Raw genomic sequence first — 26,462 nt, forward strand, 5'->3', positions numbered from 1 at the left:
AAAAGCTTTTTTTTCCCAACTTCCTGAGGGAAGACAAGCCAGTCAAGCCTGTTTTAAATGGTAATTTTATGAGACCTGGAACACCACTGCGCTTCGTAACATCTGGCAGACAGGTTACAGCTACACAACTCTGAGTCATTTTAAGAAAAGGGTTGTCTTATGCAATTTGGGAAAAGTAGTATGTGGTCATGTAGTTTAGGAATTTTAGAGAATGTGTGTGCCTCTGAGCAGAATTATATTGCATTGGTGAATTTAATGTTATCACTTATTAACCTTAATAGTATGATTTTGCCTCTTTTAAATTGTTATCTGACATAGTTGCAGTGAGTTGTGAAATATATTACCTAACTGTTTCATCTTAAGAGTTGAAAAGACAATACAGATTTAAGAAAATGCAATCAAATGTTGTATATGTATTCAGTGTATATACATATCAATATTACCAGTCTTCTGCATAGTTATCATTATGCAGATATGTGACCAGATAAAATGCAGCTACTTCTTTATTTAACTATCTTCAGCAATCTTTTTCTTAATTAAGAGAAATTAATTGATTATTAATAAATGTTCCTTAATTAATTTCTAAAGAATTATTAATATTCATACATACACTCATCTACCACTGCTATAGACGAGTTGAATCAGGTTTATATGAAAATATAGAATTCCCTTGCAATAAAATGACATGCGTAATATATCAGTTCACACTCATTTTATTTCCACCATGCCCATTTCAAAATATGATTGTGGCTTGAAGAGTCACTGGCAGGGTTTTTACATTGCACAGCTCAGAGGAGAAAACATCTCCCTGTGATTTGCTGTGTATCTTTCATCACTGTTTTCCTGGTTCTCAAAATTCCAGTTCAAAACATCATGCTGTGCTCTCAAGAGACATCAGAAGTGAGATGACACTCTGTTTTCTTTCTCTTTCTATTCTCATTTTGACAGAGAAAACAGACTAGGCATGTTCTTCAAGCAAAGGCTTTATCCTGACTACAATGAAGTCAGTTATGAGTCATCTGGAGGTGTTTCTCTCCCTTGACAATATAAAGGACTCTTTCAGATGGGCTTTGCTAATGCACTTTGCCTATGGCCTGTTGAAACTTGAAGCACGTTTTTTCCTGTCTAAAACAAGCTCTGGAGTCTGCTGTGCTGGCTGTAAAGGGTAGAGGCTGTAATGGAGTTTTACATTTTCATTTATAGTCCAGTCCCAGTGCAGCTGTTTCGTGAGGAGGAGGGGGTTTCTAGAGTATTAGTGACAGATATTTCACCTTGTATTTTGGTCTTGGCTAATGGGCACTGGCTGGGCTAAGGGTCCTATCTGGTATAAGTGTTTGAACTCCTTTCTGCAAGGGTCTTAGATCTATCTTGCTCCAGGGCTAAGTCTGGTGAATATGAACATGATGAATATGCTCTTTCTTACATGAAGCTCACTTGGTAAATAAAAACATAGTTATGTGTTCCCAGCCTTAAATGTGTCCCCATACTGAACCCAGCAAAACCATGTACTCCTACTCCTGCTGGTAGCCTCTCAGAGAGGCACAACATTGAATAAGCCACTATTTTTTCATTTATTTTTCCCCTGAAAAAGGGTCTCTGAAGCATCCGATGAGGAGCAGTAACAGCAGCCCTCTGGCCATCAGGTTGCAGTAAGCCTGAACTCCACCAAAGTGATCTTTGGACATGATGATCAAACAGGGTTTTCTATGCAGAAGCATTGGACTCTCCTTTTTCTACATCCTTTGGATGTTGCTTCCAACTTTTAAAAGGGAGGGGAAAGAAGAGGAGAGGGAAGGCAGCCGGAAACTCTATTCCCCTCCCTTTTCCCCAAAGTCATCTGATTTCCCGAAAATACTACCAGACCAGTGCGCTCCCCACAGCAACTCCAGCCAACAGAATTGTGCAACTCTTTCTGGGAATTCCCCTTCCTGCCGAGAGCTTTCAAAGCCAGCATCCCACAGATAGAGGGTGCTGCGATATTGCGAATTAGAGCTCCCTTCCCCAGACCTCAGCTTTGGGTGCGTTTGGAGGAGGGTGTTCACAGGAAGAAAAAGAGAAAGAAATAAAGAAAACCGAAGGGGAGAGAGAAGAAAACCAGACGTGAGCTATGGAGAGAAGGTAAATATTAAAGGCATTAGAAATGAGAAAGGAGGATATTCCCCAGCGTCGTTGTCTGACAGCTAGAAGAGTCAGGACAAGCTGCTCCCAACCCCAGGGTCTGAGCGTGATTTTTGAGGCGCTGGGAAGAATGGATTGTTTACCTGTGGGGGACGTGTTCTCTGTCTTAATTTGCTGTGCACCAGGTTTTTTATGACTGATGGTCATAAGAGGAGAGTGTGAGCACTGGTGAGTACCAAGACAGAGATTTTGTCCGTATGGATCTTAGCCTTCCTTCTTGATGCTTGGGTTTGCTCTGTGCAGGAAGGGACAGAGATATGAACTTGCTTTTCAGGCAAAATCTTGATCTAGTCTCCCCAAGCTGGGATTTTATGATCTTTGACCTGCTTTGCAGACATGCAGACACACAGGCAACAGTAACCAATCACAGCTTTTTGTCCCAGATCATAATTCCAAAGTCGAGTTCCTGAAGGTTTTCAGAAAGGAAGATCTGCTTTTTCCAGATGTGGTGAGTTATTAAATCTCAAGGTTTATTATTAATTGTGTTCTATAAATCATGTAAGGCTGTACTGATTTTCAAACCTGAAAATAGCCCAACTAGCCTCCAGAACAGGGCAACGAGGAGGGAAGAGCACTTACAATCCCTGTGGTCAGCTCCTGCAGCTTTACCACCTCTTACAGAGATTGAGAGAAGCAGAGAGCACGACTGAGGTTGTACTTCTGTGTGAACAGCTACAGGAGAAAGGCAAGCCCCACACAGCCACAGCACTGGTCCTTAAAACTCCAGAGCCAGGAGCTCTGCTGCATGCTACATGCAGCCAAAGTCCAGCTTGTTCACTGGGGACCGTGCACATATGGAAATGGAGAGCCCTCCTGTAATGTCATCTTCCCTTCCCTTTTCTCAGGTTCCTTATCTTCTTCTGTCTCCCCGTCTGGGCTGACGCGGCCTCCATGTATGGAGAGATCTTGTCACCCAATTACCCTCAGGGGTATCCCAATGATGTGAACAAAACTTGGGAAATCCAGGTCCCTTCGGGGTATGGTATTCACCTTTATTTCACGCATCTGGATCTTGAACCATCGCAGGACTGCGAATATGACTTTGTGAAGGTACTGTCCATGTCCTCGAGTGAGGAAAGCTCAAGAAGGCAGGTTAGAGCACAGAACAACAAAGCTGTGCACAAAGCTCAGGGCTGGAAGAGGAGTTAGGCACAGCCTTCCTGTTCTGAGCTCCAAGAAGTCCAGATGACTGGGTGTATCTCCACCAGCAGTCATGAAATCAATTCAAGTTTGCTTTATAATCACGTGAGCATTGTCTGCCAACTGAATGTCCCGTTTATGCCCCCCATCCCGTGTTTCTCCAATGTTCTTAGGAAAAGTCTTCTTAGCCATCACAGACACCCCATTATTGCAAGGCATATTCCTAGACATTGAAGTGTAGGTGTAAAATGACCATTTTCTTAGGGCAATAGTTGTCTGTGCCTGAAATCATCTGGAATTAATTGATGAGTGGATGAAAATAGATGATTTATTGCAAACAGAAACTGATTGGAGGGGATGGAGGTTAAAAACAATCCGTCTGTGTAGGGATAGTGGCCACTCAGATAAAGTGCTGTGGTCCGTTGCACCACAGTTTTTTATGATCTATGCACCACAGATTTCTTAAGACTAGCCCTGCTCCACGTTGTCCCACAAGGCACAAAAGATCAAGCACTTCCACACAAGCAGACAGAAACAAGACCATCCTATCCTGCCATAGCTCTGTGGGAAAAGGGGCAGTAAGGTCAAGTGCAGCACCAGTACACCTTCAAGGAGGACCAAGGTGGGACAGAACGATGAGTGTGCTCTGTAATAACCTGTGTCCTTTTGCTACAAACCAATCAGCCTGTTAGGCTGCTCTGTGGACTGTCATGGTTGGTTTTGCTGCTTTGAAACACAGTATTGTATTTTTATGTACAACTGGGCCTGAAGAAAGGATGTTAACAGCAAACTGTGTGGATTAATTTGTATCTGAGAAATTAAGACAAGTACTTCACAGTTGGGAAGTCAGTAGGAATGAACACTCCTCATGTCTCTTATGAATATAAGGAAACTGGTTGTCCAGGGGCTCCATTCAGCTGCACTTTAGCACCTAAAAGCTGAAAGACTCAAGTGTTGGTAATTCCACATGTTGCAGTAGCGAGGTGAGGCGTCTGAATTCTTCTGCAGATCCTGTCTGGTGGCTATGTTGAAGGCGTGCTTTGCGGGCAGAAGAAACCTCGTGCCCCTGGCTCCCGGATTGTGGAGGAATTTAATGTCCCTTACAACACCCTCACTATGACATTCCAATCAGACTTTTCCAATGAGGAGCGTTTCACTGGTTTTGCTGCCTACTACATTGCTGTGGGTAAGGTTAAAACAGCCTCGTCTGAATCTTTGTAGTGTCCAGGCTGGGAGGAAAACTGACAGAAGGGTTTTCCATACAAAAATGCCTTATTTAAAGAAATCCCAGCAGACAGAACTGCATTCCAGTATGGCCAGTATAAATAATGTCGTAGAGATACCTTTTCCTTATTGTCCACTAGTGTTTGCTTCACTTTCTGCTGCCCTCAGGGCCCTCTCCTAATTTGGCTGATTCATCTTTTCACACTTGCAGACTTGGATGAGTGTATGGATTTTGTGGATGAACCTTGCAGTCATTACTGTAATAATTATATTGGAGGTTACTTCTGTAGCTGTCCACCAGATTATTTCCTCTATGAAGATAACAAAACATGTGGAGGTAAGAGATGTGCGTGAGCTGTGGTCAACAGCAAGAGTTAGTTTAGGCCAAGTGAGATATTGCACTTGGAAGGCCTTATCAACCTTCTCAGCCATTTGTGAGAGGTATATTTTGGGGGAAAAACCCATCCCAGTGCAAATCTGAACTGCAGTAGACTGTGGTTTGGGGAATTTCTATTAACATATTCTTAACAATTTTATTTTTATTTCTGTGTCAAGAGAATTAAGAAAGTACTAAAAGACATTCTTTAAAGACTGCAATGAAAACCCTTGTTCGCATACTGCTATCCGTGAATCTTTAAATCTCTGGCAAAACAGGGAAGTTCCATAAAGACACAAAAATCACCAAGGGCTTGCTTGGCGTGAATCAAAAAGCTGCAAGATCACAAAAAAATGCATGTTGAAAGGAGTATATTATGAGGATCTGAGCATGACAAAGGGAAGCCTAAATCACAGGTGGAGGGTAAAAAGGAGTTAAAGTCCTTGGCTAACTGGATAGAGACTGGCCCTGGCTTCAGTTTCTTGGGAAGATGCAATGTTGTGACATGGTTATTGCAGGTAGCTGGGCAGACTGGGGATGTGGTGGAAGAGGGAGAGCTTGTCAGCTGCACACATGGACCATTTCCTTTCTGAATCCTACTCATGTTCCTTACTTAATCCTAGTGAACTGCAGTGGAAATGTCTTCACTGAGCCAACAGGGGAGATTTCCAGCCCCAACTATCCCAACCAGTACCCAGAGAACTCTCGGTGTGACTACCGAGTGGCTCTGAGCCCAGGCTACTTCGTGGTGCTGACCATACACAGCAGGGACTTCGACGTGGAACCAGCCGACTCCAGCGGGACCTGCCACGACAGCTTAACAGTAGGTGTGCAGCTTAGGAGTCAGGGTGCTCTGAATCTCCCATCAATCTCCTCATATTCCAAAGATTTTGGGACTGCTTAACTTTATTTTCAATTATGTTGCCTTTTGAAATTTGTGGGAATACATTTGAATATGTATATATGGAGTGTGTATTTTAACAGCTCTCTCAATACATTTGGCATTTCTCATTTGTTCTTGGTATTTTCACAGATTGTCTCTGGAAAACAGCGTTTCGGTCCCTATTGTGGCAACAAATTCCCAGGTCCTCCTGAAATCAAAACCAGGAACAACATTCTTGACATAATCTTCCAGACAGACCACGGCACACAACACAAAGGCTGGAAAATACGCTACTATGGGGACCGTGAGTAAACGCTTGGAAATGTGTTCATTCTGCTGCTGAGTTAGGGATAGGGCTTTTCCCAGGTCACATTCATGGCACAACAGCATGTTAACATGTTCACAGCTGTTGGTATTGAGTAAGAGTATGCCCTCTTACTAGGGGAAAAAAATCACTGGGGAGAAAGAAGTTGGGAGCTGGAAGGAGAATAAATCTTGAACCAGTTGCTCACTCATTTCCACCTATCTTTTCAAAGCTGTAACCTGTCCCATGAGCATTATCCCCAACTCTGTTCTTGACCCAAAGAAGGACAGGTATATCTTAAAGGACATTGTGAAGGTGACCTGCGTGGAAGGCTACGAAATTGTGAGGGTAAGTGAAATAAAAAAGCATATATCCCCTCAGGCCCGCTCAGCAACATCTTGAGGCTGTTCCCTTCAGGTGTCCTGAGTACTGTTGGGAACTCAAAGTTTTCAACACAGCAGTAGTAAGAGGAAACCTCTTCCAGCAACTGCAGTATTTTGAAGCCCCTCCACTGAAGCACATGTCAGATGTATTTCTTGTCCAAAGACTTACATGGATCATGTGTTCTTTTTCCTAGCAACGAGATAGCATCACGAGTTTTCTCTCCGGCTGTCAGGAGAATGGTGAATGGAGCAACTCCCATTTGAGATGTGTTCGTAAGTGACCTGTGTCTGTATTGTGGGAAGGGAACTGGAATGGAGTGTTTAGGCTCTAGATCCACTATATCTCCAGATTAGGAGGATGCTAAAAGACAGGGATGTGAGCATGCTGAAGGGACAGAGAAAGTGAGCCCCCATGAGTGTACAGGGATTAGAGAAGCTGAGTGGTTCACTGTCATACAGAATAATCACATTGTTGAGTGAGGGTGTCCCTTTGATTATATTTGATCCTTTTTGTTGTTTCTCTACAGCTGTGAACTGTGGTGATCCCCCTCCTGTTGAGAATGCCCAAGCCTTGTATGTCTCCGAGCTGCACGAGCCTCTGTACACGGCTGCTGTCCGGTATCAGTGTGAGGCACCCTACTACACCCTAGAAAACAAAGGAGATGGTGAGCATTGCCTCTGCTACACACTCATATTCCTTTGGTTAAAGGCCTAAGAAATGGTTCTGGCACTGTCATGGGGCCATAAGGTCATAAAACTGGTGTGGGATTGCAGGCAGTAGTTTTGTGTTGCCTCTGTGTTTAATACACTCTAACAATGCTTGGGCTGTTGACCTTGAATGCATTAGCAAGTCCTCTCTCCCTTTGCCTTTGTGAGTGAACCATGGAGGGTTTTGCCACATGTAGCACAGAGTTCTGGTGGAAAAGCAAAGGACTCAAGAAACCTGTTAGATGAGGTCTCTCCAAAAAAGGAATAGAAACACCCTGGTAGGGAGGTAACAGCAATGTTTACCAAGCTGTGCTTACTTTGGAAAGGAGAAGGTTGGTATATCATATACAGTAGTGTTATTTACCCTGTGTTCATCTTGATTGTATCCCTATGGAACTCTTTTTCTCTTGTGTTTTCCAAGTGATATATCGGTGCTCAGCCAGTGGAGAATGGGTCAATGAAGAGATGGGAACAAAGCTACCAAAATGTGTCCCAGGTACTACCAAAAACTGTATGTGCATGCAGCATATGAAGAACACTGCTTCTTTTGTCTGTATTTTTTCTTTTCTTAACTTCCAGCTGATAGGGAGAATTTAAAAACCTGTGTACTGTTCAGTTTACCCTCTTAGAGGAGGCAACATGACTTGGCCTAGTTGTACATGATGCCTGTTCACCCCTTCAAAGCCCCAGATCCTCATTGGCAAAGAACAAGATCCAGGTGGAGGAGACTCAACTCTCTTAAGGGTTCAGTCCCAGCTCAGACAGTGACTTGGACTATACAAGTACACAGTGGAAAAGGCAAATTGTAAGATAAAGCTGAGGGAATTTACTGCCTGAGAGGAGGCTACAAAGAATATGGAGCCATATTCTTCTCAGTGGGACACAGCAATAAAAGGCAATGACAGGCTCAAGTTGCAACAAAGGAAATTCAGATTGTATTTAAGGAAAAATGCTCCCCCAGAGCACTGGAACTGCTGTCCAGAGAGGCTGGCTAATCACCACCCTGGAAGATGAGCTGTCAAAGCCGCTGGATAACCTGGCTTTGGAGTTAGGAGGGCAAGGGGGAGAGCAGTTAGGGAGGAACAGGTTGAACTAGAGGCACTGAGAGGTACCTTCCAGCCTAAATCTTCCTATGATTATGTTAAATTCTTTAACAAATTCTGCTTCATGCAAGTTAGAAGCTATCTGCTGTCTACAGTTTCTTAATCTCTGATTTTCTGACTAAGGATTCAACGTAAACAAGGCAATGTGGTAAGAAATCAATTTCCTAGCTATGTCAGAATGACCTGCCTTATTTATGTCCTTTGCATTAACATTCTGCGAAATGTTACCGAACATTTTACTCAAAAAGGATGGAGCAACTCTGCACCCAGAAGATCCTCAGATAAGATCTCCCACTGCTTAAGATTTTACGTACTAGTAAGATGGAGAGGAAAAATGGTAAAACATCAGTGACAAACCTGAACTCTTAACCTGAGACTATCTGGAGTTCACAGAAGAAAAAATTAAAATTTAAAGAGCAGTGTCATATTTCTAAGAAATCAAACAAGTATTTTTTCAAAGACAATCCCTTCACCTAAAGAGCATAATTCAGCAAAGGGAAAATGCCAACTAGAAGGCAATTAAATTGTGAGCTTTGACATACCTAACACTGTCAGGGTGAGAACTGCTTTCCAGAAAAGTGAATTTGAGAATGAGCATTTTCAGTCTAAATTGAGCCTTGATAGTAGTTTTGCTAGAATTTTCTTTGCTTTCTCTGTAAATACTAATTGCAAGCTCTGTGGCATAAAATATAAACGTGGTTACTCAGATTCAAAAATTACTTAGAGGACACAGGAAGGAGGGGACTATGGGCTTTTTACCAGTACCAAAGAAGCCTCTGTTTGTAACTGCTAATTCTCCCATCTGGTTCCTCTTTTTTTCTTTTCTTTCTAGTCTGTGGGGTGCCTAGTAATCCCATCCGAGACACAGGAAGGATTTTTGGAGGCACCCGTGCAGAAAAGGGCAACTTTCCCTGGCAGGTGTATTTCAATGACCCCAGAGCAAGCGGTGTGCTCATCTCTGACAGATGGGTGATGACTGCAGCTCACGTGCTGGACGGATATGACAAGCCCACCATGTATGCTGGGGTAATCGATGTTCGTAGGGAATCTCTGAAGTGGGAAGCCAAAAAGCTGATCCCAGAAGCTTCATTCATCCATCCTGGTTGGAAGGAGGAGCCCACAGAAACCAGGATTGATTTTGATAATGATATTGCATTACTGAAGCTGAGGGATCCCGTGAAGATGGGTCCAAACATCTCACCCATCTGTCTTCCTGGTAAATCACCCGAATATGAGCTGCAAGAAGGGACTCTGGGCTACATTGCTGGATGGGGCCGGAGAGAGAGAGGAAGACTCCCTGCTGATCTTTGGAAGGCCCAGATTCCCGTGGTGAACATGGACAAGTGCCAATCTGTGAAACCAGAGGGCTACGATGATTCCGTCGTTTACATATTCACCGACAATATGATCTGTGCTGGTGGTGGCAAGGACAGCTGTCAGGGGGATAGTGGTGGAGCCTATGCCATCCAGGATCCTCTGAATGCCACCCGGTACTATGTCGCAGGGCTGATCTCCTGGGGGCCAAAATGTGGCACCTTTGGTCTTTACACCAAGGTGGTGCGTTACTTGGACTGGATTAGAGAGACCATGAGCAAGCATGAGGATGAGGAAGCTTTGCAGAAATAGCTGTTTCTCCCTTCAGCACAGTCACCCTTTCTAAATGTGATGGCTGCATGTTTGGGCTGGCTATGACCCTGTTCACTCTGTGTATATAATGGGCAATATATAACAAAATATAACTCATTGTTTCTATGCTGAGTGGAGAGACAGGAGTATGGATCCGTTTCTCCCACTATCATCATGTCTGGGAAGGGAAACTCTCTTTCTTCCACTCATAGTAGCGTAAAAGGAAGACATTATTCTGAGTAGAGAGACTCTTTACTTTCATTTTTTTCTATCCTGTTTTTTCCCACTTGGAGAAGAAATAGCTGTGCCCCATTGAAACCTGACAGGGAGATTTCAGTGAAGAAAACAGAGAATAATTGTTGGTTGCCAGGGAAGGTTCAGAGCCTGGTTTCTGATTTATGTATTTCCCATACTGTTCAGAATATCTAACAGCATTAAAGAATGTCCAAACTGCCTTTTGTGCAATGTGCTATTGTGTCTGTAAAGCCTTTATCTCTGGACCTAGTTCTCCTTGAAACTCCCTAAATCAAGTATCTAATCAAATTCTGACCCTGCCAGCTTTTGTCAAGCTGGAACCTGTAGTACCTCACCTCTCTACCTAAGAGTCTTTATAAAGTTCTTCTGAGAAGAGATAGTTCCATCTTACTGCTCAACCATTACCAGCAATGAGGATTTCACACTTCTGAATTAAGCTGAGCAGAACAGACATCTTCAAAATAATTTCATTCACCTGTCCTCAGGCTTTATTTTTTTTCAAATTTTATTGAGTTAGAAAAGAAATAAAGCTTGATTTTTCTCCCAAAACACTACCTTCTCTTGATTTAGGGAAGGAATATTACTTGACATGTGTTAGGGGTATTTTCTGCTCCAGAATGTCCTAAATCACTAACAGACATCCTTCCACTGAGATGATCAGGGAACAGGTACAGATGGCATTCACTGAAATACTGAGTTTGTTCAGCTTGAAAAGGAGGAAGCTAAGAGGGGGATCTAACTGCTGTATTCAGATACCTAAATTTCCAGTTTGGCTTTTTCCTGGGATGTGGGTCAGCACTGGAACAAGTGTCACAACAGACTGGGGAATCTCTGCCCCTAGATCACTCGATAACTTGCCCAGGTAAGGCCCTGAAGTTCTGAAGCTAGCTCCAGTGTCAGCAGTGGATTGGACAGAGACATCTTCTTCCAGGCTAAGTTTTTCTGAGAGTTTTGGAAATGGTGAGGAGGATGTGTACAGCTCTGGGGAGATTTCATACAGAATCCTGCACTCAGCTCAAGCACCTTCAGTTTTGTGTAACAAATAAAACATTATTGTTGGACTAATGATCAAGGATCTAGATTGTTGGACTAGTGATCAAGGATCTTACATCTTGTTTCTCTCAGTGACTCATAAGAACACAGTAGGTTATTTTGCAGTAGAAAATCTAGTCAAGAAGACAACTCCAGGGAATACCCACAACACAAGAGAGGTCACCTTTTCTCTGAGTCAGCATCATTTTAGAGCTGCTGTCCTGCAGTTAAAGCATTATTTCATATAGTATTAAAAAAAAAAAAAATCCATCCTCAGATTCTGATCAGTAAATGTTCCTGGGCTCTCTTCTCCATGAGATTGGTTGTTGTCTTCCCTGTTTTTGGAATGTAGCATCACACAAGCAAGTTATTTTTGCCTCCCTTGAAGCCACCTGGGGTTTCAGATGGGGTAATCTAATGGTAGTTTTGGGACAGATAAGCAACTGCCACAGGCCACTGCAGAACTGGAAACATTTTAGTGGTAGGTAAAGCAATGTCTATAGAAAGTCCATAAGTTGCTTTTAGTGGTGAGAAATATTCAGTTGTGGTTAAAAACAAAGACAAAAAACTATAAAACACCCGGTTTATCCAGCAAGTATTTTAATATTCATAGAATCTCACTGATGCCAATGGGCTTCCGCACACTGTACTCAGCAGAAACCACCCCATCCTTCAAGGAAGTCTTCTTCCCTGCAACCTTCCCACAAAATAGAGTACAAAAGTAGACTGCAGTAGTCTCATGATATCATCAGCATTTCAAACCATAACATGTTTGCTGTCATGAGATTTCCTGATACGATTAAGGCTTCATCCGGTTATAAGATTTGTATGAAGAACATCCACAAAGGTGTCCCACAAGCTGCCAATGGTACAATCAAACAGCATGGCAGCTTTCAGAAGTGCTCATCATGAAGGTTATGTGCTTTGCGTGCTTGAAAAGCCTTTGGGGCATCGTCAAAAGCTTTGGATATGATTTGCTGTGTCTGGAAATCGATATGCCACCAATGATGCTTCAGTTAGTAGGACAGCAGTACCTAGGGCCTGTCCTCCTTTATTATCCCATTGATCCAGTCCACATAGCTGAGGATCTTGGTGTAGAAGCCATAGCCTGTGGCACAGCCGATCCCCCAAGAAACTATGCCAGTGGCCACCCAGTGACCGCTTTCCCTGTCTAACACCGTGAAGACGCTCCCACTATCCCCCTGGCAGGTATCCTGCTTGCCTTCAAGGAAGCCAGCACAGAACATGTTCTCAGAGAAAACCATAGGGATACCTTTCTTATTACTGTCCAGCCAACTCTGACACTTCTCTCGAGCAACTGCTGGTAAGCTCACGTACTTCAAATTGCTCGAGATGCGGTTTTTATCCACACCAAAGCCGCTCACGTAGCCCATGTGCCCATGTGTGTAGAATGAGGTGTTGGTAGTGTCTGGGAGACAGATGGGCAGTAATGTAGGGCCCAGGGTTACTGGGTTTTTCAGCTCCAGCAGGGCTATGTCCCCGTTGAAGTTGTGCTCATTTTTAGGGTTGTAATCTGGATGGATAAAGATCCTACGTACAGGGTGGTTACCCATCTTGTGGAGCTCGTCTACATTGGTGTGGCCGAGGAAAATGTCAGCCTCCTCTGCCAGCTGCTCCAGGCTCACATTGTTCCGTACTCCTCCTTTGGGGAAGATGGTGTGGGCAGCGGTCAGGATCCAGCGGTCGCCCAGGAGTGCTCCACCCCCTCGTCCATTGATGCCAGTCAGAGCCTGCCAAGGAAAATTGCCTCTCCCTGCTGATTTGCCACCCAAGATCCGCTGCACTTCAACAACAGGATGGATGGGCTTCCCACACACTGTGGAGAAACACAAGAACATGACACCCTCTGTTGCCCTGGCTTTTCTCTGTCTTTCCTCACCATCACTGTCTGATTTCACTTTATTTTGGCTTCCTGGATAGTCTTCCCTGATGCCCCTGACTGATACCATTATCCTCACTCCCCTCCCTGCATGTTGTCCCAGTTTTGTACTGATTTTAAGCATGAGTCAGTAAACACCAGACAAAGTCAGAGTTTTTACTGACCTGGCAAGCAGGATGGAATTCTCTTCTGGCCATCTTGATCCAGCCAGGTTCCCTCAGGAGAACAAGTGAATCTGTCTGTAGGATGAGAGGGAAGGCAATGAGGCCCAGGCCTTCAGACATGGGGTGGGGAAAAAAGAATGGAATGGAATGGAATGGATTACAATAGAATAGACTAGACTAGACTAGACTAGACTAGACTAGACTAGAATAGAATAGAATAGAATAGAATAGAATAGAATGTTTTCAAGAGGTTCCTCGGCCCTTCCATCCCAAAGCACTCTCTCTTTCCTGGGAAAAGCTGCCTGTGGTAGGGTATGGAATGTTTCCATCTGTACATCTTGAAGCATCTCAGTTCCAGAGGAGCAGTAAAGCTCAGGCACTATTCCTGGAGAAGAAAAGCTTGAAGGGCCATCTGCATGAAGTCTTATCTTCACCGTGTCCACAGGTACACAGAGCACTGTTTGACCTTATTTAGCCCAAAGAAGGGAGAGAAGTAGTAAAAGCATGAATTTTAGATTCAAGTTCCTGGTGTTGGTAGTTTGCAGAGAGTAGGACAGGGTGGTTTGTTCCAGGAATGGGAACCAGATGAGTCAGTTACTGTACATGCTCAGAGTCTATTTCTGAGTGTAAGTTGCAGGTCAGCTAAACTCACTTGTCACCTCTCAACACAAACTCCACTACCTCCAACACTCTTGCTTTTCTTAGAAAGTTTGTGCCACTGACTAAATATAATTTTTATACAATTTTTCTTAATACTAAAATAAATGCTTCTAAGAAAGTGTTTGCTGTTCTCTTCAAAATTGACTAAATTATGGTGACTCCCCAGCAGAATTTGGCAGAAACTGAATGAATACTTGCTCCTGAATTTTTTCTGATGAGACTGAGCTCTGACTCTATATGAAGGAGTTAAACTTAGATGCAAGAATAATCAAACTGAACATTAGTACCAACTTAAAGAACTCTTTAGCTGCTTGCTCCTGGCCTCAGTAATAGCATGTCACCTCTCTATAGCATGCAGCACAACTGTGTGTTCATGCTGGCAACTGTATCCAGAAACTGATTCAGATTAGAAATCTACCTTTTTAAAAATTTTCTTTTTTTTTTTTCTTTCTTTTTTTTTCTTTCTTTTTTTTCTTTCTTTTTTTCTTCTTCTTTTTTTTTTTTTTTCTTTTTTTCAGTGGAGGCTGAATGGACAGGCAAGGCAAGGACATCATGAACTCCTTATGCTGTTCTTGGAATCCAAGGTCCTGCATCATCAAGCAATGTCTCAAGTGTAAAAAGAAGGCATGTGAATGGTACTGAATGATGACTTAGTTTTTCTGACCTGCTGCATTAAAATAGACTTTTCTGTAAGTATGTTATTTAGCTCTTAGATATCTCTGCAGCTGAACAATATTCCAAAGAGCTAAACAGCATTACAGTGGAGCGAAGTGTGTGTTTATTTATTTGCATGTGTAGCAACTCGGACTGATGCAGTGAGTTTTTTGAATTTTGGTGATTCCCAGACACCATGCCTCAAATTTCAGTGAAAGAATGAAATCCATTAGAAAAGAATGAAATCCACTAGAAAAAATGAACCATGACTACAGCTGAGAGAATAAGACCTCCTGCAAAAGTTAAGGGGAGCATGGAAGAGGGATGTGACGGACTCTGGGAATGAAGTGGGAATAGGCTGAGACAAGAAGACTCCAGAGATATGATGAAGGTCAAGGAAAGATTGGAGAGTCTGCACAGGAGGAAAGCATGAGCCCTAAGCCTGGGGAGAAGAGGCAATTCTAACTGGAAGCGTGAGAGGGCCTTCCAGGCACAGGTTTCAGTTTCTGTGTGGGATTAGGACTCACCACCGCCAGTTCCAGTGACGATGTGGTAATAGGGCTCATTGCACCGGTATGAGATCACTGACTGGTACTCGTTGTTTGCAGATTCATTTACGTAGCTGAATACACCATTAGTCAGGTTTTTAGGGCTGCCACAGTTCACAACTACCACAAAGAAAAAAAAGAAGACATGAATCAAAGACAGACTGCCTGCAAGTCTGGCCATTGGAGCCATGATGTGAAGGACCAGTTAGGACAGTGGGCAGAGAAATTGCTCCAAAATAGATCCCAGATAAGGATCTTTTGCTTTTAGATGCTGCATCATCATAGCAATTTTTGAGTGATATTTTATGCATTTTTGTAAGGGAGGAAAAACATTTGGATTTTTGCAAGCAGAAAAATGTGAAGCAACGGTGGACCTCCACAGTTCCTTCCAGACAGCACACCCATGAGGGTATGGCACAAACAAATTGAGTCAGAGAGGCTGAACTTCCCATGTTTCTGGAGGAGGAAAGCCACAGCAGGGGATGTTACCCCCGTTCTCAGATCACTCACTTTCACAGCGGGGCATAGGTTGGTGCCACGTGCCATCAGCCTGGCAGACAGCCGTGAAGGACAGCAGCTTTCGGTCACCCTACACGGGAAAGAAAAACACCTGTTGGTTGTACAGAGCCTTTCATTCCTTCCCCACATTAAAATATTCTATGTGTCCATCTTTTCCCTGCTGTCCAATATTTGCCCCTGTGCAGACTTTTCCAGTTGCTGTCTCCTCCTGACTTCCCTTTATCCTGTATTTGCCACAGGCTACACATTCTTCATAGCAGGCCAGGATACCAGCAGCCAGCAACTATAAAACCATGACAAGTCAGAGATGCTACCCAGCCCTGGCAATAGGATGGCAAGGGAGGCAGGTAACATCTGCTTTGAGTCTGATTTCATATCCTTCCAAAGAGGCCATCTTGTTTACCAGCTTTTCCTGGGATCTTTGTCTTTCATCTTCTACCAGGGCTGCATGAAAGAGTAACTGCATAAGGAAGAAAGCTAGGAAAAGAGAAACCATGAGAAGAAAGCCGAGAGAAGCAAAGAAGAAACAGAAGTTACAAGAGGTTGCCATGAGTGAGATCTCCAAAGGAAGTTTTACTGAAAGGTGAAAGACACAAACTGAAGACAAAATAGAATATGGCTGAAGGGAGTGGAGAAAGGACCTCACCTCCATCAGGTTATACCCAGTCTTGCAGCTGACAACAAAATAGTCCTGAAACTGATACACAGGCTGCAGGTCTCTGATGATGGTAAACCGATCCCGTGGGACGGGCTGTGGGCACCGTATTTCTGTTAGACAGTGGGACAGATTGAGCTGGGATTAGCAAACAGTGTCAATAGGCTGTAGCAGCCTCTGGGGGATAAATCTCTTACTCTCGGAGGTGTAGTGGATCTTCCAGCCATGGCTGAACCCCGACTCATCGGTGAGGAAGAGTATGTCTACCTCATTGCTGTTGGTTTCAATGATGCCAGGTGGTTCCCTGCCACAGAATACACCAATCTCTCTCCCTCGTGCTTGGATCTGATGAGGAAAACATATATCACAGGGACAGAAACACACATGCCTCTCTGCCTCAGAATGCCTGTTTCCATCCAGACCGAGTTTACCAGAGTGCCTATGATGGTGAATAGGGCTGGTTGTCTGACCCATCTTTGCTGGTGCCTACACTGACAGATCAGAACAACAGACTGACCTACCACAAGCTCTGCTTCTCCCTTATCTGGGAATCAGAGCTGTCAATCCCTGAATCCCTTAAATCAAAAAAACTGGAAGAAGGATGTTTTTTTTTTCTTCACTCACAGGGGCCTATGATCCACAGCCTCTGACCTCAGGACAGTGGTAATTAAATGCACTGAGGGAGAGACAGGAGCTCAGTCCTTTGTGCTGGGGCATTCTGCTTGTATTGATCCCGTATTTGTCATCTGAACAGTGGTGTCCCCACGATTCCTGTCTAGGTCTGGCAGCAGGGTTGGGAGGAGAGTTTGCTAATCTCAGTACCTTGAGCTGGTCATAAGGACACTGGACTTGCTGGTGATCATCAATCTCAAAGGGTTGCAAGAACTTGAGGGTGATAGACAGGCCGTTCTGCAGACGGATGCTGTAGTTACACCGGAGGTCTTCGGGATAGGGCTGGGGGTACTCAGGGCTGCTCAGATACCCAGATGCCTCTGTGAACAACTCACTGCTGCACTCCACTGGCGAAGAGGAAGAAAGTAGAGGTCACATCGTGGGGCTGTGCCTTCTGCAGCCCCGTCATCTGCTTCCTAAGTCACTTCTCCCACCCTTCATGGATGAAGGGTTCCTTCTCTGGAACCCTCTGATTCTTTAAAATTTCTCTTTACCTTTGCAGGAATGGTGGTCACTCTGAAGCTGGTAGCCAATCCGGCAAGAACAGAAGTAGCCACCCACATAGTTGTGACAGAAGTGCTGGCACTGAGGCCTTTCATCGTTCTTGGCAGCATTGTTAGGGTCACACTCATCCAGATCTGAAGACACAGGAAGTGAAGGGGCAAGGGGAGGAAAGTGTTAAACCTCCCTGCTCTAGACTGAAAGTACTTAGAGATCCACATCCTTGCCTAAAGCTTCTCTTTATCTGCCTGGCAAGGAGGAAAATTGGTTGGAGCCACACAGGCTTTTACTTCTCCATGCTGAGGGTATTTCCTACTCACCCACAGCTTTGTAATATGCCAGGAAGCCCCTGTAGGGAATCACTGTGCCATTGTCTTCATTGGAGAAATCAGAGTGAAATGCTAGGTGCATCTTGTTCCCCTTAGACACAAACTCCTTTCTTCCAGGGTGATTGCCTGTGGTTGACTCAAGCCGGCCACAATATCGGCCCAAGTCCTGCTTGTCTGCTTTGATCTGTCAAAGATAAGGTGAAATCAGTGCAGCCTCCCAAGACTGAGTCTGCTCCACACGTTGATATTACCCAACCATGAGTTGTCAGTGCTTGCTCCTCCCATTTCTATCTTTAACTCCTTCCCTTTCCTTCGTGGGAGGTATCAGAGGAGGCCTGGTGAATGAAGAGCCATTGCATGTGGTGGCCACTGGATTCCCATCTCCAGGCACCCCTTGGCCCATGTATCTATGGACGTACCTTAACATAGTCATAGAAGCAGGACTCAGATGGCTCCAGGTCAAAGTATTTGAAGGTCAGCTTCACCACATAGCCTTTTGGGACCTGGATATCCCAGCTGCTGATGTTATTGTTGGGATATGGCTTGGGGTAACTGGGGGATCTGATCTCCCCAAATAGGGGAGACCTTCTTGGGACTGGACTGGAACCGATCACCCCAAAAAAGAGGAAGGCCCATGGGAGACAAAGAACATACCTGTGAACATGACAAATAAACGATGACATTGCACAAAATTAGGTCATTCAAAGTCAGGGGAGACTTCGCAACTGGCTTGTGCACTGTCTAAAGCAAACTGCAAACACAGAAGGCCTACACAGTTGCAGTACCAACTCCTGGCTCGGATCACTCAGGAACAAGAAGGGCAGCTGAAATGAAGACACCAGCACTAACAAGGTTCCAGCAAGCCATTGTGACCCGGCCAGAGAAATTCATCAACCCAGGAAGCAGTGCGAAGGAGCACAGGTGAATTCCCTGAGTAAGGTCTGCACATTCCCAGAAATTGTAGGGCTGATTCTTATAGAGCCAGGAGAAGTTTGGTCCCCCTTGGCCCTGGGCCAGTGGGTCATTTTGGGTTATCACTAGTTTAGGATCCTTGGCGAGGATCTGAAGATCTCAAGCTGGGTTTGCTGTGGAGCAATCCTGCTAGCGCCTCCTGGGCAGCCCTCTACCCTGTCATGCCTCCATCTCTGCCCTCCAAAAATTGGCACTCACATTTTTTTCCCCCCCTCATTCTTCACATCTCCCCTCTTGCCCTCTGTGTTCCTCCGAAACAAGCTCACTGCCCAGAGCAGCAGCTTGGCCCCGTTGACCTCTTCTCCTCCCTGGAAAGGTCTAACCCCCCCGACCGCCCCCCACAAGGCTGTGCCGGCGCGTCCCTCCCCAGAGCCCCGACTCACATCTCCGTGCGCTCGCCCCTGCCCGTGCTGCCCGGCGGAGCTCGGAGCGGCGGCCGGCGGGGAGCCAGGGGCGGGCGGGACGGGGGGAGGAGGAGGAGGAGGGAGCGAGGGAGGCAGGAGCGGGGAATAGAAAGCCGGACTGCGAACAACCCGGCACCGGGCCAGGTCCCGGCGCCGCCGCCTCTGCTGCCCTCTGCTGCCGAGCGCCGCAGCCCCGCTCCGCGAACACGGACCCGGGGATGCCCCTGGGGGGCCCCCAGCTCCCTCCTCTGGCCCAGGAGGCAGGAAAACGATTGCCAGAGACCCCACCGAGGGTTTGGTCTGCAATCCAGAAACTTCTCCGAGTTTGTTGCCCCCGAAAATGTCCTCCTAGGAAGTCCCCACCCAATCCTTCTGGGCTGTTTTCTGGTATAGAATGATGAGAAAGTTTATAGTCTTCACAAGTTAATTTAAACTTTTAAAAATCAAGCTGTCAAAAAAGATATGTTTTCTCAATTCTGACCTGCTGAAGAGAACTTTTGAGATTTTTTGGGGGGATGGGAACTGGGATCATCTTCAAGGAAAGCAAGAAACCTCAGGCATTTGTGTTAAAGAGATATTAAGAAAAATGAAGAAGTCAACAGAATTAAAGGCATTCTGAGAACAAATCCCTTTTCAAGGACCCTTCTTGATGTTTCTTCTGCAAGCATTTTTAGGAGAAACAAGATAGATAGATAAATAAGGTCCTCTATTTAATGGCGAAATGAGAAAATATAGCAACTTAAAAACCCCTTTCAGGCTTTTAGCAACATAGTGCCCAAGACATATATTTGTGTCTCCAACTTTATGAAGTTTAAAATTTCTTGGCTTTCAGGCTTTGGTGTAAGAGATAAAACACCGTTTTAGTGTTTTTCCTTAGAATTATGAGTTGCTCTGGAGAGGTTAGGAAGTGTCTTGCATTGAAATCACAGGAAGTAATTCACAGCTCCAAAAACTTATTGAATTAAGATGAAAATAGTGTTAAAAAGAATAAAGAAAGCGTCTTTGGAATATTTATGGAAGTGTACTAGAGAACCTGCTCATCAAACACCTTTGAATTATGATCTGAGAAAGATCATGTAAACATATAATTAATGCCACTGTAATAACACCATATGGCCCCACAAACCAGATTTAAGATTAAACAGGGGACATTATCCCAGTACTTCCTGATGTCCAAGTATGTCCTCTGCATGATGAACACACTGGGCAGGCTCACTGCTGTGCTGTGCCATGCTACAGTGGTTTCTTACTCAGAAAGTAGCTGGGAAGTACTGGACACTTCTCTTGGAGAGATCAGTTATGAGCAGGTCACTGGCGGGAAGAGTGTTCCCTGGCAAAGCACGGATAGACAGAGGCCCCTGGGGATCATTTGTAAGGAAGTGGATAACTTCACTCTGTCCTTGACAAGCAATCTCCTATCTAGGGGGCACTTACTGGGAGTGTTCTGCGACACTTTCAAAGCGTATCTCCCGTATCTTCGTTTCCTTCTCCTGTCCCGGTAACATCATCTGCGATAACAGGAGAGTACTCCGCCTGGAGAAGCGCTGTTGGTTGGCTGGGGACACACCTACATCCCCAATCCTACTCCAGTGCTCCCACTGGTGGCGTTCCCCTTCAGATGCTCTGCGCAATCCTCTTCTTCACGTTAGGCTGGAGCCAGGAAATACCATGGTACCGGTTTTACCTTGGAAGGACGTATGTGCCCACCTTTTCTTAGGGGAAGAATTCCTGTAGGACCACGGAACACATGTAGAAACCAGAATGCCTAAACGATCACCTGTTTGCTGCCTGCTTGCCTCACCTGCATTACAAGTGGTCTGGACAATAAACTCAGACAATATCAGAGCAAAGTAAAGAAATTGTAGATCTTCAGCATGGTCAAAGATGCCAACATCCTCTCGTGGAGCAAGAACCCTTCTTTGAATACTGTGTCTTGGAGGAGGTCATTGGAAGGAAACCTGCTCTACAGCCTCAGAAGCTGTGAAATTATTGTCTGACATGTGGACCAGACCCTCTCATCCACAGAGAAGAAGGAGCTGGACACTTTATCCTCAAACCTGAAGCAAGGAGGACAGAGAAGTACCTCTGTTTGGCCTCCTACAGCTACACCACCTACCCTACAGCACTGCAGGGCTGCAGATCCAGGCTCACCTATAAATACTGAGCTGGTTTCCCAGGGCACTCTACCTTCAACCCCCTTGGTTTGACTGCCCAAAGTACCCAAAGTTTGAGCCGTCTAGGACACTTTGCCATTGGGCTTGGCTTTCACGCAGTCAGGCCCGTGCTATCCAATGGCTCAGCACTCTTTCAGACAAATCATGTTGCTCCTGCAGCTCTAGCTGATAGGGAGAGGATGACAGAGACCAAAAGAAGGTTCAGAACTCTAAGAGTGGGTTTTTCCCTGGTATGAGATGGTGAGCAACAGCAGCATCTTGGCAGCCTGTTTCTGTGTCTTCTAAATCAAGGAGTAAAGCCAAGTGTAATACCCTGAGGGGTACACAGTTCTGCAGCCACTCACCAACGTCACACCTCCTCCCACTTGTGACCTCCCAATATCACACCTTTCCTCTGCCTTACAGTGGCATCCTCACTTCCCATAGCCTCGTGTCTCAGCAATACAGTACTGCTGGGTAAAGTCACCATCTGACTTAGGCATCACACCTATAGCATGATTACAAAAGAAAAAAACTGAATTATTAATGCTGGTAGTTACTACCTGAAGCCCTAGAATAGGTTCCAGCACTATCCCCTATGACTACCATTAGTGTGGACCACATCAAGTGAGTATGATTCTTATCTATGGCTCTGGCACAATCAGACGCTTCCTCAAGAAGAGAGGCTGTCATGGATATATGATGGCTGGCAATGAGTCAGAAGCAATCTACTTGCCCTATCACCTCACAGGCTTACAGGAAAATTATGTGGATGGCTGGCAGGCCAGTGGGAGAGTCTGGCTAATCACCTGAAGGCAATAGTGTCTGCTATCCAGCTGGAATGTAGGCTCAGGAGAGCAGAGTTTGTACCAGCTTGTGGTGCAGGGCCTGGAACGAGCTGATTAGTTGTTGATCACACAGTCTGGAAGACACCAACCTGGACATGGTGAGGCGAGCTTGGTGCTGGGCATCAGAAGCAGCTCAGAGGACGTTCTTGTGGCATGGAAGAGTGTGAAGAGGGCAACAGTGGGACCAGCTCTAGCTGCTGTCAGTCAAACCACTGCCTTTTGCAACTTCATGATACAACAAAGATCATGTAGAGGTTCCTTGTAATAGAAGGAGTGATGGGTTAAGGAGGTCAGCACAGAGCAGACACGCTGGATGGCATGGCTCTGATTGCTCACTGGGTTTGATTGCGGCACTCAAATTGTGGGTTATGGATATTGACAGGGTGCTGCTGCCTCCTATGTCCTCAGATACAACTGTAAAGAGTCAGAGGTTGACACTATAGGCACAGCTGCAGCTCCCCAACCCTTTGCTTATCACATGTTCTGAAGTAATGCTTTTCTCATGGCACTCATTTTTGCAGTTCTCTGAAAAGAAGCTCTCCAGAAAACACTATTTTTAAATGAGCTGCTGGCAGAAAAAAAACATTTTTTCAGCTTAAAAAAGGGCTTATATTTTCAAAATCTGCAAATCTCTTGGTTCTCTGTGGTGTCAGTAGCTGCATGTTTTTGTGTACCCTCCCCTTCAACCTTTTGTTGGAGGGCAACCACAAGCATTTTTCAGAAGTAACTGCCTGTGGACTCGTGCCCATCCCATCAGGTGTCATCATTAAAGAACACCTCTCTTTGTGGCATGGGTCTGGCTTTTCAGGAGACCTCACCTCCTTTGGTTCTGCCCCTTGGTCTCCAACTGCAGATAGCTGAGAACCAGTGGAGCTACGATGGTCATGAGGAGACCCTGCCAAGAATGCCAGAAGGAGTGTTGGGGCTAGAGGTGGTGGCTGTGGTTTCTTACTCCAGGAAGAGATCCAGACCCTTCCTCACCCATGGGACCTTCTCAGGAACACAGTGAACATGTGGCTGGTTACTCCAGCCCTCACACTTCACGCTATCACATGAGAATCCTACACTCTGAAGGACAAATTCTGCTTTTTACCCATCCTCCTTGAGGATCTCAAGAAGCTGTGGCTGCCCCATCCCTGGAAGTGTTCAACGACAGGTTGGATGAGGCTTTAAGCAACTCGATCTAAGTGAAATGCATCACAGAATCACAGAATCACTTAGACTGGAAAAGACCTCCAAGATCATCAAGTCCAACCTTTGACTGATCATCAGCCTTTTTAAATAGACCATGGCAGTAAGTGCCACATCCAATCGTTTCGTGAACACCTCCGAGATGGTGACTCCACCACCTCCCTGGGCAGCCCATCCCAATGCTTGAAAACACCTTCCCTGAAGAAATTCTTCCTGAATTCCATGGCGGGGGGGGGGGAAGGAAAGGGGAGGCCTGGAACTAAATGATCTCTAACCTCCTTACAACCCAAACCATTCCATGATTCTATGACCCCAGCATCCCGGGAAGAATGTAGCATCCCCAGAGGACCAGAAAAGACGGCAGGTATTGGTGGCTGCAGGAGAAGGGGCAGCCTGAGCTACCCTTGCCCACTCGGGCACTGACCCCCCCCCCCCATCCCCGGAGGGCATCGCGGGGTTCAGCAGCGGTGGGGGCGGCAGGAGGAGAGCGGAGCTGCGGGGGCCGGGCCGGCGGCGGGGCAGCCCCCGCCCCGCTCCTCCCCGCCCGCTCTTATTCTGAAAGGAGCCTCCGCGCCGCCGGCGGCCCAGCGCCCTCCCCGCCCGGCCCACCCCGCTCCCCGCCTCCCGCTCCCCGCCGGCCCGGCCCCGCCGTGACCCTCGGCCGGCCCGGTGGGCGAGGCTCAAGAAAACACGCTGCTACGGGCGGCTCGGCTCGCTCGGGTCTTGTTTCTTTTTCTTTCTGGCACTGGGGAGCGCGGGTCCCGTCCGGGCATCTCTGCGGGGAGCGCTCACTTCACCTTCTGGAAAACCTGGACGCAGACCTCATCTTCAGCAGTCATGCGCTGGGAAAAGGGGGGCCAAAGAGGAGTTTAGGTTGGATCCCCTCGTGTCTCTCCCCTGTTCTGCCAGCCCTCCCGCTGCTGGCTGGAGCCTCACAGGCCACACGCTGATGCACAGCTGACCCTCCCAAAGCCCCAGAAGGTCCGGCTGCAGGGCAGGGAAGGGACATCGCCTTTGTTGAACTTTAACTTTTAAACCCTGAAGGCGGATGTTTGTGTGAAGCGGTGGCTGCCCCCGCAGAGCCGGGGATGAAGTCTGAGAGAAGGTGGAAGAAAACTGCAGGGCTCAGAGCCCACAGCACCTGCATTATGTCCCCCCCACTCGCTGTGATCGGGATTTTGCAAGCTGCACTGGACCCCTCCTCACCAGATGCAGCCGGTCCCCCTCCAACCAGTGCCTCCAGCCTCGGTTCCTCTTCTCTCCTAGTTGCTCACACACCAGCTGATCCCCCTCCCAGGAGACGGTTGTCTGAAAGAAAGGAGAGGGGAAGACATGGTCCTGAGACAAGCGGATCAGGGCAACACGTGTTTCCAGCAATGACACTGGCTGTTCCTCTCAGACACGATTTCAAATGCAATCCCCAGTCTGGTGTTTCTTTAGTGGCTGCTTGGGACTGATGGTCTTTGTGGGAGGTGAATGACCCTCTGGCTTCCGAGTGCAACAACAGAGTTCTGCCAAAGGAGCTGACATTCTATCTTTTCAGGACTTTGCTCCAGAGGATAATATCCTCTGGCTCCCAGAGTACCGGTTTCTGGCTCTTTGCTGCTCATTCTCTTTGCAGTGAGTGATTCACTCATAGAACCACTTACTCCTGGACCTGCAGGGGCATGCCAGCTCTAGGCTTGGTTCTCAACTAGTTATTGAGTCAAAAGCTGAGCAAGTCCCTGAACTTCTTAGCACACCCCACTCCCCTGTGAAACTGCTCTGTTTCGGTTTCTCACCTGGCACTTGCGTCCATCCACGGGTCCCAGGTCTTCCTCAAACTGGACTCCCACGTCAAAATCCATAACATAGTCCCGCAGGGAGGTGATGGTGCGGATGACCATGTGATCTCCCGTGTGGATAATCTCTTTGTCCGGCTTCAGTAGGCAGACCAGCTTTCGCAAGACCACGTTGATATCTGGAGGATGAGAGAGAGGGGAGATGTGTGGACAACCTGGGCCCCTCATCCAGTAGAGCTCCTCCACTCTTTCAGCCAGGGAACATCAACCATGGTACCTCCTTTCCCCTACCACCACAGCGCCAAAGTGATGATAGGAGACAGAAAGACCAGAGAGTTCCCAACTCCCTTCCTCTTTCCCCTTTCCGACTCTTAACTTTTTGGAGACACAAAACGGAGCTAAAGGAGAGCAGGGAGCGCGACAGAGAAGGGAGCGTTACCTAAAGCCCGCAGGTAATTGTCCATGTTCTCCTGGGAGACGAAGCGGTAATAGCCGGTGAGGTTGGGAGGCATCCCGGGGCAGAGGGACGGGGCGGACGGCGCGGAGGAAGGAGCGCAAGCAGCGGGGCAGGCGCGCAGCGGGGACCAAAGTGGCTCGCCGGGCGGGCCGGTGGCTCTCCCGCGGTGCGGGAAGCGCTGCGGGGCGGCCCGATCCCCGCGCCCCCCCGCCGCAGTAAGAGTCCCCGCGGCGGGGGGCGCGGAAAGGGCCGGGACGGCCCCTGCTCCGGCATCTCCGCCTCGGCTGGGCAGGACGTAAGGACGGCGTGTCACCTCCTCACCGTCCGCCCTCCTCGGGGGCTGCTCGTATTAAACTCTGGGATTCCAACCAGCGCCAAGGAACCCTCCCTCTCTGGCCCTTCCTCACACCGTGACGCTGGTGCCTGCGAGCTTCGTCGGAGCAGTGCCCCGGCCTGCGCTCCCCACGGCGCGGACACCCCGTCGAGGAGAGGCGGCGGCAGGCTGGCAGCTCCGCTCTGCCGAGCCCGAGCCCGGGCTCCGGGTGCGGTGTGCAGACCCTCGCCCCCGCATCCCCCCGATCTCCACACTCTCCGCGTCCCTCGGCAGCCGCCCCGGTGTTGAAGCCCCCCCCTTCCCTGGGCAGGCGCCCGCGGCCGTCGCCGCGCTCCGCGCCCTGCCCGGCCCGCAGTGGGGAGGAGAGGAGCGGCGGGCGCGCCCCGCCCGCATCCCCATCCCGCATCCCGATCCCGCATCCCGATCCCGCATGCCGATCCCGCATCCCCGTCCCGCAGCACCTGGCGCGGCGGCCGCGCGCATTGGCTGCGCCCCCCGCGGCCCGTGA

General features: G+C 47.1%; 3 protein-coding genes across 4 annotated transcripts; 1 reads left to right on the forward strand and 2 right to left on the reverse strand.

Annotated features, from left to right (window-relative positions):
- Window positions 1–1,932: 1,932 nt before the first annotated feature.
- Window positions 1,933–10,380, forward strand: C1S (complement C1s). Of its 2 annotated transcripts, none has more exons than XM_019283889.1 (12): window positions 1,933–2,118; window positions 2,549–2,626; window positions 3,024–3,228; window positions 4,327–4,504; window positions 4,754–4,879; window positions 5,542–5,741; window positions 5,952–6,105; window positions 6,338–6,453; window positions 6,683–6,761; window positions 7,016–7,153; window positions 7,618–7,692; window positions 9,132–10,380. In XM_019283889.1, exons 2-12 carry the CDS (start codon window positions 2,622–2,624, stop codon window positions 9,923–9,925), a joined length of 2,070 nt encoding a protein of 689 aa, XP_019139434.1. In that variant the 5' UTR covers window positions 1,933–2,118; window positions 2,549–2,621; the 3' UTR covers window positions 9,926–10,380. The 2 variants fall into 2 exon arrangements, with proteins under 2 accessions (XP_019139434.1, XP_010394431.1); XM_010396129.2 differs by having other exon boundaries at window positions 2,562–2,626.
- Window positions 10,381–11,790: 1,410 nt separating this feature from the next.
- Window positions 11,791–20,713, reverse strand: C1R (complement C1r). Its single transcript, XM_010396130.4, has 11 exons — window positions 20,625–20,713; window positions 18,234–18,468; window positions 17,806–17,998; window positions 17,479–17,622; window positions 17,135–17,331; window positions 16,510–16,657; window positions 16,304–16,425; window positions 15,649–15,727; window positions 15,118–15,258; window positions 13,277–13,351; window positions 11,791–13,049 (listed from the first exon to the last, which is right to left on the reverse strand). The coding sequence occupies exons 1-11, from the start codon at window positions 20,696–20,698 to the stop codon at window positions 12,247–12,249; spliced, it is 2,211 nt and encodes a 736-aa protein (XP_010394432.2). The 5' UTR covers window positions 20,699–20,713; the 3' UTR covers window positions 11,791–12,246.
- A 3,376-nt stretch (window positions 20,714–24,089) lies between these two features.
- RBP5 (retinol binding protein 5) lies at window positions 24,090–25,779 on the reverse strand. Its single transcript, XM_010396132.2, has 4 exons — window positions 25,603–25,779; window positions 25,164–25,342; window positions 24,589–24,690; window positions 24,090–24,224 (listed from the first exon to the last, which is right to left on the reverse strand). Exons 1-4 carry the CDS (start codon window positions 25,673–25,675, stop codon window positions 24,171–24,173), a joined length of 408 nt encoding a protein of 135 aa, XP_010394434.1. The 5' UTR covers window positions 25,676–25,779; the 3' UTR covers window positions 24,090–24,170.
- Window positions 25,780–26,462: the final 683 nt, after the last annotated feature.

The sequence above is a fragment of the Corvus cornix genome, chromosome 1 (assembly GCF_000738735.6).
Source record: "Corvus cornix cornix isolate S_Up_H32 chromosome 1, ASM73873v5, whole genome shotgun sequence".
NCBI lineage: Eukaryota > Metazoa > Chordata > Aves > Passeriformes > Corvidae > Corvus > Corvus cornix.